Source organism: Buteo buteo, chromosome 15, assembly GCF_964188355.1.
Source record: "Buteo buteo chromosome 15, bButBut1.hap1.1, whole genome shotgun sequence".
In the NCBI taxonomy this organism is placed as follows: Eukaryota; Metazoa; Chordata; class Aves; order Accipitriformes; family Accipitridae; genus Buteo; species Buteo buteo.
This window is the reverse complement of record NC_134185.1, coordinates 3,533,933-3,549,751: the sequence shown is the minus strand read 5'-3', so window position 1 is coordinate 3,549,751 and position 15,819 is coordinate 3,533,933. Positions and strand designations below refer to the sequence as shown.

At 41.8% G+C, this 15,819-nt stretch overlaps 1 protein-coding gene across 1 annotated transcript in view; it reads right to left on the bottom strand.

The window, feature by feature from the left end:
* ADGRB3 (adhesion G protein-coupled receptor B3) overlaps nucleotides 1-15,722 on the bottom strand; it is a 460,271-nt gene extending 444,549 nt beyond the window's left edge. Inside the window, exons 1-2 of the mRNA XM_075046423.1 lie at nucleotides 15,156-15,722; nucleotides 11,888-12,656 (exon numbers count right to left, since the gene is read on the bottom strand). Of these exons, the coding sequence (XP_074902524.1) occupies nucleotides 11,888-12,641 (754 nt within the window). The 5' untranslated portion in view covers nucleotides 12,642-12,656; nucleotides 15,156-15,722. The remainder of the gene's footprint in view (nucleotides 1-11,887; nucleotides 12,657-15,155) is intronic.
* Nucleotides 15,723-15,819: the final 97 nt, after the last annotated feature.

The following is a 15,819-nucleotide window of genomic DNA, read 5'->3' as shown; positions in this document are numbered from 1 at the left end:
CATGCTTGCTTTTGCAGTTCTCGCTTCTTTCCATCTAAGTAAATTACAAATTCTGTTAAGATGATCTTTTTGTCATGTTTGTTGATAACCTTTACTATGTATACTCACATCCTTCAAGGCCACATATTCTTCCACAGCTCATAATACAATAAATATTATCTTCCAATACTTCATAATTTAATGCCTTCTCCTTCTCTAGGAGGAAACTCCCTGACAGTGGCTGTCATCTTAAATGACTGTCAACTTTGAGTTCAAACACATATCATAGATTTAAAATGCTTGGTGAAAGGAAAAATTTAGAGATTAATACAAAGCCAAATTTACACAAAAAATAAGAATCAAGAAGCATCTTTTCCTACAGTAGTCATGTCAGTCATAGCCAAACTTCAGCCAATTGCTCCTAAAGTGATTCCTGTTTTTATCCAGATGTGTCTAGTGTGATAACCATTTGTCAAATATAAATCAATAAGGTGATAGTACTTTTTCTTTCATCTAACAAAAAAAAAAAAGTTGGAGGCTTTAGAATGCTGAAATTTTGTAACAAATTCTATGGCAGCTCCTGGACACATTCAACAAAAAGGAAAAAAAAAAACAAAAAAGTACAATGACGATAATCAGTGCCATTCCTGCTGATTAATTCTAAATGGTTTTTAGTGCAGCTCTCTATCCCAATAAATACAGCATCACTGTTGCCCTTAAAAAGCCTCAGGACACGTCAAGTATTGTCTGAACTTGTCTTGTTCTTCCTGGAGCTTTGTTTAGCTTGTTTAATGACCAGCCAGCTATCGCCTGATTTGTTTAACTTTTGCTTATCTTTTTAGAACCATATTCTTTCTCTGGATGGCAACAACAAACAGTTCCTCTGTACAGAACGACGTACTTATTACCCCAGCATAACGACGCAATGCAGAAGAGCACAGTCATGGCAATGAGAGAAGGGTTGGAGAGCAGAGGTGTCCGAGCAGGAGGCACTGGATGCAGTGCAGGGGAGCCCAGGTCCAGCAGGGTTACTGGGGGCACAGGATGGCACTGGCCATCCCAGAGCTAATGAAGAAAACACTGACCATCAGATAAGGCCGTGCAGACCTGGGAACTGGACAAAACTAGGTTCTAGGATAACAACAACAAAGAATGTTTATCCAGCTTACGTGAGACAGTCCGTATGTAGTAAATTCGTTATTAATTTTTATTAGTATTTATCAATATTGATTTAAGAGTAAGTCATTGTTACAATTTATTTAATAATATTTAGAGAAATTATTGTTAATAAAATAATGGTTTCCTATTCTAGTATCAATTAGATATATTTAAGGTACCCACATTTTCAATTGAAGGTATTTACTGGCAAACCTGCTTTTAATTAAATCCCATTTACATTAATAATCCTGATTATTCAATAAGATTAATTACATAGAAGTGAACACAAAAGCAGAAATTTAGTCATGTCTGAAAAATATTTAGATGCTACATCCTGGCACACTTGGGTTCCCCTTCACGTCTTATTTATAATAGAAATTCTTTTATTGTAAAGTTACTGTACGCATTATGTTATCACACTGAAATCTATTTTTTGCAACACTTCAGTTTTCACATGGACAAAAATCCATTACCCAAAACCTTAAAAGTGTGGAATAGGAGATAAATGTAAGAGTCCTTCATTCCTTTCATATATTTCATCTGCAAAACAGCCAATAAAATCACACTTTCACTTCAAGCACCAGAAAATACCGGAAGACAATATGGATTTGATTTTCATCAGAACTGTGGGGGGAAAAAAAAAATCTTTCAGGTTTAGCAGTGATGGCATAATCTATATATTTTAAGTACCTGTATGATACTGATTACTGAGCAAGCTATAAACTTTGACGTATCTATCCTCATAATACCACCAGAAGGCAAGGCAGTACTACAATAACAGCACTGCAGGGAAAGGAAGTGATGCGCAGAAGCTGTATTTACAAAAGAAATTGAATCAATTTACATGCCTCGTCATCGCTTCCAAGGCCTACATCCAAAATAGGGGCCTCCAAAATGTTCAGCCCTGGGCAGCCCACACGTGCTGGTGTCTAAGAGCCATAAGCAACGTGCACAAGGTGAACACGAGGGTCTGGGCATCGCCTTAGCCATGAGAAGTAGCAAACTCCTGAGAGTCATTTGCATCTATTTGCCAGCAGGGCCAAATCCAAAAGGTGGTCTTGGATCACACCTGCTTGACCAAGCTTTGCACAAACCACAGCCAGAGATGGCATCCTCCTTTTCTAATGGCTTCCTCCTCTTATAATCTTCCACGTATATGCTGCCAACCCAGACCTGAACGCCCTGTAAACAACTGCAGCACCTGGAGCAATCTGGACTCCGGGGCTTTGCTTCTCAGGAGGTTCTGTCTGGTCAAGGAGTAGGAATATTCTCGATTTTTCCCAAATTTGAAGCTGCCCCAATTTCTGTGGATAAATTAAGAATTCAGTGGACTAAAGAAAATGAATATGCAAGAATTTGAACATTCATTTATGAGACAGGAAAACATCGGTTCCAGGCCCAGCTCCAATTATTCTTAAGTATATCACATTTTCCCAGGACAGTAATTATCAAACTTCCCTTCTGATCATAATTCTGCTTCAAGAGGTGAAACTCCTATCTATTGCATTGACAAACCCAAATAAGAGCATCATCGGCCGAAGCCCTGTGGCCCTATACATAACTCCCACAACTTTCTCAGGTGTTGGGGTTGGCTAATATCCCAGCCTTGGCACCCTCCTCCCTTCCAAGGAGAGTGAACCTTCATGATACTCTCTATATTATTAGTGACTTCCTAGACATTTGGTGCAGACGGGACCAGCTGGCCTAGGCTCTGTACTCACATTACACCTGCAGCGCTGAACATTTTTCCTCCTCTCCTTTGTCAGTATGAAGTACATCTATCAACCTTCAAACCTACCAGTACGGAGCATCTGTACGTGTGCCAATCACTGCAGATATCAGCCAATGCCACAGAACAAACAAAACACTTCCAAGGATAAAAACATAACTCATTATAGTTCAAGCTGAAGTGCCCGGCTTTACAGACAATTGAAATCTTTTATGTATACACTACAGAAGGGACTGCAAAGAATATATTTGTAGGATAGAGAAGCAAACACTGTATAAGAAAAAGTGAACCATTTGGGATTCAAAGAAATATTCCACATGAAATCTTCAGACTTAAGATTTTTCCAAAACCCTCGCAGGGAAAAAGCGTTCTTGCACGAAGCACATACAATATTATTCCTCATAACCAATAAATAGCATGAATTCAATTCCCCGATCTTCTAATCCGTAATTTAAGCCCTTTCCAACTGCACTACAGGAATGAGCTCCATGGGCTTCGCAGACTCATCCCCGCGCACTCTGTGCACATTTTCACAGCGACCTGCACCACTCTAATGGTCAGCGGGAAGCCCTGGATAAACATGTATCTTGGACCCTATTTTGAAGGATCGGCCAGTAATACCGTAACCAAACCTGGTACAGCTGCCTAGAAACACAATATGATGTAGCTGGCTGCTAACATATGCAGAAGAGTGGACAAGGGTAACATGTATTGACCACTTTTTGATATACTTTTTTTTGCCTAAGCAAACCTACACCTAGCTGAACCAGCACCACTCTTCCTTTCCAGCTCTTTCTTGTGCCACTTTTTGGTACTCATGGAGGCTTAGCTGGGCCATCATAGCACACTCACGCAACGTCAACATCATCCAACCAAAAAAAAAGAAAAAAAAAAGACCAAGGTGAATAGTTTTCTGCTTGGCTGGTGTACTGACATAGCTCAGCAAAGGGATAGGAGCGAAGCCAGAGCCATCTCAGCAGCCACAGGGTCTTGGATCCTCACAAGCAACTTGTGATAACATACCTCAGTTGATGACACTGGTTAATAAATTCCCTCTTAAGACAAGGTATTTCCAATGCTCATTAGAAGTGATAAGGTTGCAAGTCCTGTTAATCATTTTCCACAGCTAAGAGTCAGAGAATTGCTCTTTTGATCCTTCATCCTCCCATCATCCTTCAGCAAAGCTGCTCAACAGCACACGACTATCAGCTATGGCTGAAAGTTATAAACCATGCTATAAACAAACGCTGTCTCTGCAGAACTGATCAATGAGCTAGCGGTACGTGACAAAGAATGACAGGAACCAAAGTCAGCTCCCAAAGTGTATTACACTTCCTGAAGGATAACAGAGAGCAAATTGGTGAAAATTGCCCAAAAGGGGATGACACGTTGTTCTCCCCATTGTCACCAATTTTCTATCATGCTACCAAAAAATGGATGGTATTCAAAGTTTATATTTTTGTTGTGGTTTTGCCATTTCAAGGAGGTATAAATGAAATTTGAACCTAATAAATGAAAATAGCTCGCTTCCAAATTTCAGTTGCACACGTTTTCGGCACCATGGAAGAACTACTAATTTGAGTACATCATACGCCTTGTTCCCCCTTCAGATAATGAAGAAGAACAAAAAGGAGAAACTGAAGTAAAGCACATAAAGAGATAGGCTAACCAGCTAAACCAGAAAGAAATGCAGCAAGCAGTTATAAAATTGCCTTTTTTTTAAGTGCATCTGCTTCACTACTAAATGTCAAGGATGGTTTCAAAAGTAAAGCTACAGAGAAAAAAACCCTCTTAATTAATGAAATAATTTGCCTTTGGTAGAAGGAACACATGCTATCACTGTTTCACATCTCTTTTGTGGGCTCTAATCTAATCTTCATTTAGACCAAATTGTATCGATAGCATGGGGAATTTGCCTTGAGTAAGGACAATAATTTGGCCTTTGCAGAGTAAAGTAACAACACTGGTCTCATACACTGCTATTATAGGTTGTTTTTATTAATTCTGTTGGTGGATAGCCCATCAGAAAAATGTGTCAGTAATTTGACAAAAACTTTATTTATAACTTCTCTAAGAGATTAACAAAACTGGGAATGACTTTGAAAAATTTGACTGTCTTCCTCTGGAGATTTAACTAGCATCAGAAAGGGCTCAGACTCTGAAATATGCATAAATCAGTGATGCATAATTTGTAAATTTGTACTTTATATCATGTACAACTTTCTCTATCCTAAAGAGCATTTTATATTTCTTGTTAACAGTGAATGCAAATAATGCTCAATGGAATTCTGCAGTGACCTTTGTTTTATTACAATTACTGCATATTTATAAATGAACAGCTAAACTTCAATTTGAGAACTACAACAACTTTGAGTTGGAATCCTTTGATAAAACACAACTGAATAAACTTCATAAAATTAATTCCCTAAGAAGAGAAAAAGAAAGTCTCCTCTGAAAAATTCCTCTGTGTATACCAACACACAAAGCCGATTCTTCCATGCTTTTGCAAATAGAAAACTAAACAAAACAGCAATATGGCTAGATTTGAACAGAAGAGGATAAATTGCTTTAAAAAGAGCACAGGAGAACATATTAAATGTAATAGATCATATAATCACTATATTATATAAAGGTATAAAATAAAACCACGGAGGTATAAAACACTGCATAACAGTAAGAAATGCAGTACCTGCATCATGTCATAATATAATTCCATGTAATGTCACTGAGACCTAATGACCGAAATCCCACCATGTAAACAGGGTCACCATTAGCTTCTGTTCCTGGCTGTTCTACACATGAATACTTCCACGTTTGTCAAAAGCATGAGCAAATCAGAGGACAAGGTGTAAAATACAGAAAACATATTGTCTACTCTGCCCACCCAGAGAAAGTGTAATAGAAGTGTTTGAAGACAAAAGGCACAGCTTACTGGTATGAAAAGGCAGACAAAGAAGGCATGACTGGTCTGAAATACCTGATGGTACAGGACTCGGGACTATCGAGTACTTGTTCACTGGAGCCAGCACTAAAAGAGTCAGAATTCTCTTCCTAATCTGGATATGCTTTGACTTCAGTCTGAACACTTAATTGCTTTATATACCTTCCCTGTTCTTTATCACCGGTTCCTCTTTAAGTTCTGTGCTCTTTAGGGTCGAGGTCCCTAGCAGCATTTGTCCCCAGCTGAAAGCAGGTCTCCACAACATCTGCTGTGCAATAATGCATGTAAATAGAGGTTTGAGTCAAGCAAAAATGGCAGTCTGGGGAACCCATATCCTCATTTTGGTTATAACACAGCTTCCAACACACTATTTCATCGAAGCTGTGAATGTTTTAAGCAAGCAATGAGCTCATGAAAAACTGGTATTCAGATCCTCTACAGTACACTTGTGATCTCACTGAAGGCAGGGCAAACACTTGACTGCAGTAGGCTGACCCTTCCCACAAAATAAGTGGCATGCCATCTTGTTAGTATGAGAAGTGCTGAACAAAATACTGATATCAGAGAAACTACCACTCAGACATATACACATAACCAAATACATTTACTAATAAAGCATTTAAATAACTGGAAGCAAAGCCATTTATATAGGCTTTTCCTACTGCAAAGGAAATTGTCTGGGTATTTTCCTTTTTGAAGGTATCAGAAAATTCACTTATGGATTGATCCAAATCCCACCAAATTCAGTACACATATGTACAGTGTTGATTACTCTGGCATGCAAACTTCTCAACTTTACCTCAAAACAAGAAGTTTTATAGTTTACTGAAGTAAATCAGGTGGAAGTGATCAATACAGCACAAGCTGAAGTACAATCATTAGTGATAATAGCATATAATCCTTGAAAACAAAGGCAGGACTTATTGATTAAAAGAGATTCTGATCATTAATGCTTTTTCTGCAGTGCATCGCTTCAAAAAGAAGAATCTGAAATCAAATTTGCATGGCTCTCATAAAGCATCCTGTTATGAGTGGTCCAGAGTGACCCAAATACGTACTCAGAATATAAATGTTTGGGGTGATGGTTTTCTTTCAGCAAAGGAAGTGAAAAAGGGCATTACATGAAGCACACCAGAATCCACAGGAGATTTTGAAACATTTCCTTCAACTGGGAACCAGAGCCATAAAGAAGAAACACAATATCTCTAATTGATTTTATGGAAGTTTCTGTGACAATTTTGGCCATGAGCATTTTAGCAGGAACAATATTCATGTAAAAAAATTATTTAAAGTGAAATTATTTTTCTTTACATTCTAGATTTTCACCGAGATCCAACTGCTCATAACAGTGTGATAAGAAACTGCTCGTAACTGCTCATAACCTGCATGGTAACAGGTTATTTTAGTATGTTAGTTTTAAGTGTTCAAACAATATTTTATAAGTCATAATGAAAAATACCTTTCACACAAAATTAAAAAGCCTATTCTTCCATTAGTGCTCATCTTCCCTTGTCCCCTTGAACTCATGGATAAAAGAACCAGTGCAAGCAGCAGGATATAAAAACTATTAAGAGTCTTCCAAGTATGTTACTGTACTCATTCCATATTCTGGACAACACGCTTATTTATTTTGGATTTGTCTAAATTTTCCTTTAGTCTCAAACAGTTGTTGCACATTAAATATCCCTGTAGAAGTGTATGGTTGTTAGACTCCATTTTGTAATTTTTGATCTTCCTAGACAAATCCTGCACTGATTTAACAGTTTAAATCCTCTGGTGGAGCCGTGCTATGACATGTTATTACTGCCTATAACTTTCTGACTAGGGATGTTGAGCCTACTCAGCCAGCTAGTGACCTCTGGGTATGTGATGAATATTATAAATTCATCTTAAATGTGTGCAACAGGAGGCAGGCTTTCATGGAATGACATATAAACAAATGCATACATGCCAGGAAAGCTTCACAAAACTATCTGCATCCTACATCTTCCTATTATTCAAAAATGTGCCATAAATTATTGTTTTAAAGAGACATCTATTATAGTAAATCCTCTGTTAAGATATCCCTGCTGTTTTCAGATCTGAAATCAGGAAAAAATAACTAACTCAGTTGCCAAATACTGAGATGCTGGTACACAATGAGCTGTTAGAATTTGTGACAAAGTAGACCAAAGCTACATTTCCAGCATGTTAAAAAATGCCTACTAAAAATTTTTTAGACTGGCTGAACAAGATCTACAAGATTAAGCCTGGAACTCCAAATGCCAAGATTTAATTAATGTGAGTATCCCCTCTCTTCTTTTCTTCTGTTGGATGAAAGTAAGAGGGCGAAAGAATTATTTTCATTGTTTTATGAGGGCCCCTGTCAGATACGGCAGTAAAACACAGGGGAAACCTCTCTTAGTTTCTGGCTAAGTAACTGTTATAAAAACCCGCAGTAATATTATGGCTTTGTAACAGTGACAATAGGAAAAGACTTTTTTGCATTCTTATTGTCATCATTCATAAAATTGTATGGGTTGACTACATGCAGAGGCTTTCCAGGTCCACTCAAGTTGGAACTGAGCCCTGTCTTATTGACAGAAACTTCATGAGATACTTCAGTCACAGCACTGAAGATCAAGAGGACAAATTCCCCTGAGCCCTTAAATTCAGGACCCTGCCAGAGTGTTCATTGAGATCTATTTGCTAGTGCTTTGATCCAGGCTAAGCACCTCAGATGCAAGACTACAGAGAAGGATTGAGATACAATGAAACCGGGTCTTAGTGAAAACGTGGCAAGTTTCAATATTGCTTTAATCAGTGACACCAAAGATGATCTGCCTATGGAAGAAATGCTGATTAAACCACATATTTCCAAACCATTTTATTAAAAAAAATAATAGTTAGAGCTTCCTTTTTTGACCTAGTTCCTTTTATTGTTCAGCACTTCAGCACTTTTAGAAACATAATCATCCATTGTATACTTGTCACATCTTTTGTAAAATGCAACACTTTTTTAAAAAGGAAAAAGACTGACTTTCATCCATTTTCCTAAGCCATTTATCATATTCAAAATTGTAAAAATCTTCAGAAGTTCATAAAAGAAACAGTAGGCTTTAATCTAAATGCTCTCTATTTACATTACGGTTCTAAAATGTGACTGGAAATAGTTTTGGGAAAAGATTTTGCACTTCATACAGTCAAGCTTGATGAAAGCAAATCTGAAGGATGGGAGGGTATACATAATACTGGAGAAAGCTGTCAGGTCTTTGCAGTTCCTTTCAGAAAAAGTCATTGCTAGGCAATGTCATTACCAAACCTCAAAGTAATATGCAAATTCATAAAACACAACCTTACCAAGTCAGGAGCACTCTCACAGTGTTAGGCAAACTCCGTTCCCCTTAAAACTCAACTCACGCTAACAAAACTGTACTTTCAGTTGCCACTATGAACTCTAACAGCAAGAAACCATTCTCTTAGGTATTGGTCAACCTTATTTTTGCTACCTGTGCCGATATAACTTGAACCTGATTGCCTGTGAAAACAAAATTGGCATTTCTTGCCGAAATGTTTGCTGACACAAGCAATGAATTGCATTATGTTTGTGGCAGGAATATTCTACATTTTGATCCCTCAATAAAGCCTCCAACTGAACCACAAACCAGCTTTATACATACAAATACACTGACTGATGTGCTTGATAAATGCGACTGTACCTACAGAAAACAAAGACTCAACACACCTCTCCTGCAGATTTTTAGCCTTCTGAGGAAAGGGGAAAAATGCTTTAAACACTGAGTGGAAGACAAAGAGGGTACTACTACTGAGAAATACCCTGAGGCTTAATTTGCTAACTGATTGTAACTTTCAGCAACAATCTGATGAACAAATTCCAAGTGCATTGAAGTAATTAAATAAAACACTGAAAAAATCATATCACTGTTAAAATTCTCAGCAACACCAAAAAAAACAAGTACAGTGAAAACCAAGGGAAGGAAACCTTCCACCTACCAAACAAAATTTCCACCCCCTCTCCCAATGCCATTTCTCAAGCTCATATCCAGGGGGGAAAAAAAACCGCCAGTAGCGGCAAGAATTGAAACACGCCTGAAATTGGAAGCAAAAGATGTTGGAAACGTGCTTCAAAATTTAAGGGAAACAAAAAACAAACAAACAAACAAACCAACCCAAAAAGTGTTTGCCCTGAGCTTCCTCCACCCTTTCCGCTAAGCACATTTCAAAAATAGGTGTTTCAACTGGGGAAACTTGCTCTCCTTCCTTCTCCCTCGCCCCCACCCTAACGAGGTGGCACCTTGGGGTGGGCACCAGGGCCGGGGGGGGGGGATGCGCCTGTCTCCCACCCGCGGGAGCGCCCGGGGCCGCGGGGAGAAGGGGCCACCCGCTCCGCGGGGCCCCGCGGAACTTACGCGGAGCTGCGGCTCCTCCGCGACTTCGGCGTTTCTGTTTTCTAATGGGCTCCATCCCTTCCCCGTGTGTCCCCCCCGTCCCCCCCCATTAACGTGGGGGGCGGCTGTTCACGGGCGGTGTGAGCCCCTTACGCACCTGCGCAGCGGCCGGGGCTACCTCCGCCCCCCAGGGCGCTAATTAGCTCTAAACGCTGTTAAATACCATCCCTGCCGCTGCATGGGCTGCTCTGGGAGGTTTTGGGTGGGTTTTTTTTGTTGCTGGTTTTTTTTTGTTGGGTTGTTTTTTTTTTTTTTGTTAGGGGAGATGAGTTTCCTCCTCATTAGTTTGCTGGGCTGTTGGGTGCTGACCTGCAGGACACCGAGTTTGTGTCACACACACCCCCCCCCCCGCCGTGTCCCCATCCCTGCCCGCTGGCACCGCGGCAGCTGGAGCAAATTCAGCTTTTCTTCTCCCACAGCACTGGGGCTTGGCTGCCCTTAAAGAAAATCCTCTCCTAACAACGTGTCAATGTTACATTCCTCCACAAAGCAACTTCTATTAGGGGGGCTGGGAGCTTGGCACTGCCTCGCCACAGACTGGGAGCTTTGTGGCTGGGCAGAAAACAAGGGGAGAGGGAACATTTCCTGCATTAAAATGCAATACCCTGGGCTCGATGATTTATCCCTTGCCGCATGGGCACAGCCTCTCCCCCCCGGCTTCCCCCATTCCCACATGGCTGCCCCGAAGGACCCCCTCCCCCGTGGGTTGTGGCCAGAGCCCCTCATCTAGGATCAGCCTACGCTTTTCCACCCTCTCATCCCCCCCCAACGTCCTTCCCCAAATCATCACCCCCCCCCGACTTCACCAAAATGGCAGGTGGCCAAAACAGGAGGCACGAACAGAGGACTGCCATGCTAACTGCTGCCCCCCCCCCAATTCCCCCTTTTTTCTAGCAGCCGCTGCGACGGACACTTCAAGCCCCCACCCTCGCTAATATTGCTGTGAGATTCAGCACCTTTGTCTCCCGGAGCCCATGCCGCCTGGAGAAGGGATGCAGCAGCCGCAGCAGCAGCAGCAGCAGCAACCCTTGGCCCCTTCGCAGAGATCCCTGCAGGTCAAAGCAGCGCGGCCTGACTCTGCGCGGTGCCTCGCGTCTCCAGGCGTCGCAGCTCCCCGAAGAACTGCGTCTGCTTTTGGTTTGTTTTTAGGTTGGTGAGGTCTGGCCCAGTTGGGACCAGGTATCCTGACCGTGGTAAATCTCTTGGTCTTTTAAGTCAGGTCACCCGCATGCCTTTGGAAATGTTTTCCTTGCAAAGTCCAGGGATCACATCAAGAGGGCCGAGATTTTGTAGTCGGGTGGTTGCAGCAAAGAGGTGGCGAGGGGGAGAGCGATTCCTGGCTCGCCACCTCTGGGCATCACTGTAAGTGGGGGCTGAAAACAGACGGACCCTACTCATGCGGAGTTTCAATAGTGCTCAGCAGAACTATATGCCAAAGGTTAGGCCAATCTAGGAAATGAAAACGCAGCCCTCCCTGCCCCGAGGGAGTGTGCATCTTCTCCAGCCCTTTCGCCTCGTCTGGAGGCGAGCTGGAGTGGAGAGCAAGTCAAATGAGAGGGAGTATCAAGGAGAGCCGGCAGCAGGACCTACCCACCGGCGTGGCGTTGAGCCCCCGCTCCGAGCAGCACCTACCTTCTTTTGGCGGCCGCTTGGCTTCTCTGGTGAGGTTGCAGACCTGGGTGGTTTGCAGCTCCTGGGTCAGGCAGCCCTCCGTCTGCTCGTTGAGGGGCAGCACCACGTTATTGAGCAACACCAGGGACTGGTCGTCTATTCCCCATTCTCCCAAATGCTGAGGGCAGGTGCATTTTGTATACATGATCCCACAGGACTCGGTTCTCCCGTTCTCGGATTTCAAGCAGCTCTCCAACCAAGTGCATAACACATGGCACCCAAACTGGCTTGGGCTCACCTTGTTCAACACCAAAAACTCAAAGAAGGATTTTTGGTCTTCCTCTTTTTTGTGTAATCCTGGGAAATCGATAGGATAGACGCGGCGTATCTGAATAAAATTCTTATCGTACTGCAGAAATACAAAAGCATTCTTGGAATCGCAGAGCTGCATTATAGAGTGGTTATTTTTTAAAAGATCCTTTATTTTTTCATGGGAAAAATGATCAAACTGATAAGCCAAGAGGGAAAAGTTGGAGCAGCTGAAGTCCTTTTTGGAAAATTTCAGGTAAATACTATATTTGGTCGGATCTGGATTTTCCAGCGTCCAAGTGCAGTTTGTGAAGTTTTTAGGAAACATTTCACTTACAGAATACGATCCATAAATGACCCCCTTCACCAACGTGGAACACCAGAAGTCTTGGGCAGCATTAAATCCAAACATAACCAGTAGATAGGTGGAAAATATATAAATCAGCAAATTACGAACAGCCTTCATCCTATGTCATTTGGCCTGCAGGAGATGAAACGAAATAAAAATGCAAGTAGAATTCTCCACGCATTGAAAAACCAAACTCCTTCCAATATTCGAGCCAGCTGTTTTCAAGCTTGCAGTTAGAGCCCCTTTCAGAAAGAAGGGCAGGTAATTTTGATTTTATAAGGCAAGGGACGGGTTTGCTGCCGTGTGCGCAGCGCCATCACGTGGCCATCGCGACAGCCACGTCTTCCTACAGTCCCATTAAACCCCAACATCTATTAGATTATTAATAGGAATGTCCTCTCCTGTCTAAGATGTAGTCATCATGGCGTGGACTAGAACAGCTCAACTTTGGTAAAAACCTAGACGCCTTACCCGACAGACCAAGACAAGGGCGATTTATTTACTTAATTCTTCGAAAAGTAATTAAGTAGTCTGCTAGAGTCGTATACGTGCGTGCACAACACGCGCATGCAGAATTTCACCGGAATAGAACAAGAAAGCCAGTAGCGTCTGTTGTTATCTATTATTTTTCTCTTAAGTCTGAGGAGTAACTGTCAAGAATTACAGCCGTAATTCAAAAACACACAGATTATTTTTTGTTACAGATGGAACATTATCTCCCACATGCCCACATGCCTTCGCCCTGGCCACCTGGTATACAGAGGTCTCTATAAAAAGAAAAAAACAGGCAGGAAATGCTGAGACGGATGCATTAACAAAATCCTGAGACTGTTGGAGAAAGAAACAAAGACAGGCAGATGAAACTAGTGCTGGTCTGACACTACCACTAAATGCCAGCTTTTTAAGGTAATAATTTCAATACCTGCTACAACCTCTTAGGATATATAAAAGGGATCACTGTATTAGTATCTACAGCCAGTACCGCTATACAGCTGCCAGTGCTACAGCAGGATCTCTGCACCTATTGGACTGCACTTGCCCTCCTATTACGAGTATCTTGTATTGCCTGATTAGCCGTGTTTTGCAGATGTGCACTCGAACGATGAAAGACATACTACATTTTCTCTGCTAGTATCTCCAAATAAAGCTGGTTTACTGCACCTGTCAACCGTTACAGCCTCCACATGCTCTGTTCTCTTAACAGTGGCCTGGGTTAATAAAGCGAACCTTAGTTATATATTTACCTCTGTAACGTTATCCAAAAAATTCAGATTGAACCTTTTCAGCATTAAGCTTTGAGAAGTTGCTTATCTCTCACAAACGAGTAGCTTTTCGCTTTCTGCTGTCAAAAGCAAGCAGACAGAAGTGATGCCAAGCTAATTTCAAAACTCTCTAGATTGCAGGCTCTTCCACTGTTGCTCTGTAAGCAGAGGCAGACATGCACACACAGGCACCGTTACTGAGTTTTGATGCGTGGCTTTGCCTAGCTTTTCATCTCCTCACCAAACAGCAAGGCATCTTCTGTCTCCCATTGCGTAACACACAGCAAATCACCAGATTAAGCTCCCTCGAAGAGATTTTTCTATCTCCTAGATTATAATTCAAACTCTGAATCTTGAAATGGGCAAAGCAGCACCAACTCTAACCCTCTTTACAGCGGAGGTTTTAAAAAAAAAAAAAAAAAAGCAGAGCTGCTGCCGGGTCTATCCACACGGTCGGATTTTCTCCTTTCTGAGCATCCATCTCAATGAATAACACGGTCCCCCTCCTCCAAATAGGGTCGGTACAGCATTTAAGGTTTTAAAAAAAGAGAAACTTACGGGGAATTCTGGAAACAATTTCCCCTTTGCTGAAGCACTTTGCAGGCAATGCAGTTCTGCGCAGTGTTATTCAGGATGGTGTAGGCGTTGAAAGCCAATGTGACAATAAGTGTCTAAATTAGGAATTCCACCCATGAAAAAGGATTAATTTTATAATCTGGAAAGCAAAAGGGGGGCTCATTTGCTTTGCCGTTTGAAAAGCAAAAAAGCCTCCGACTTTCCCCATCCTATGTAATATTTGCACTAGAAAAATAAAGACGTCTGCAGTGCTAGGCTGTTTTCTATGAAGAAATGTAATCAAGTAGCCCTCATTTTAGTCGTGCGTTTGTTCACGAGAGGCTGCTGAAACACAACATTGTCTTAATCTCCCTCTTCCTGCGTGCCTTACACACACACGCACACACACACCCCAGAATTGAGCGTGCCGGCAGCATTTCAGTGAGTTTGTAGCATTGCTAAATACAAGAGTGAATCTGCTCACTGAAAGGATTAAGGCGCTCAGATTAAAAAGACCTTTCTTTTCCACGGAGGAAGGAGTTAAAGAACGGCCACGGAGGCATAAGGTTGCCCATTTGGGAAGGGGGAGAATGCTCTTCTGCTGAAAAGCAAACGGGCGTTTAGTTTGGATATTCCCCAAAACTGATTTTCTAGGTGACACTGTAGTTTAGCCGAACATAGACGGCGCCATCACTCCACTTTTTTCCCCCAACAGAAGACCCACTGACTTCTCTTATTTTAACTTCCTATTAACCTAACATCCCCCCCTCCCCGGGAAAAAAAAATAAAAAAATTACCCCAATCGTGCACAAACCTCAGGTTTCCTCGGTCTCGCTGGAAAATACTCTCAGGGAAGCAGACCTGTCGCAGAAAGGACTTCTCTAACTTTTAAACTGCAGCGCTGAAGTAAATGCGGAGATCATTTTGTATGTGCTGTCTCTCTCTCTATCCTTCAGCAACAGCCTGTCCCCCTCCTCCGCCGCCTCCTCCCCGGAATCCCAAGCTAAAAGCTCTCCAGTCGTAATCCCTGGAAAAGGGAAAATGGAAATGCCCCGGGCACCCTTACCTTCCACTCCGAAAGCTGTCAGGCTATTTCTCTAAAACACTAGCACCACAGGCACACGTCCCAACAACAGTGATGGAGAGATTCCCCTTCTGTCGGAAGCACCGTTTCCCATTTTCCCCGGCTCAGGTTCAAAACCAAGATTGAAAAAAAAAAGGCAGCAGAAGATTAAAAAAAAAAAAACAAAAAAAAACCCCACACACAACCAAAAAAACGCAGCGAGAAAAACCCCCGCACGCCACACGCGCACCCCACCGAGGGGAAGGAAGGAAGGAAAAAGAAAAAAAAAAAAAAAAAAAAAGCAGCTTTGGCTCCGGTTCCACCAAATCCAACCGCACGAAGGGAAAGAAAATTTAAAAAAAAAAAAAAAAGAAAAACACCAATAAAAAAAAGCAAAAACCACCTCAAACCAGCG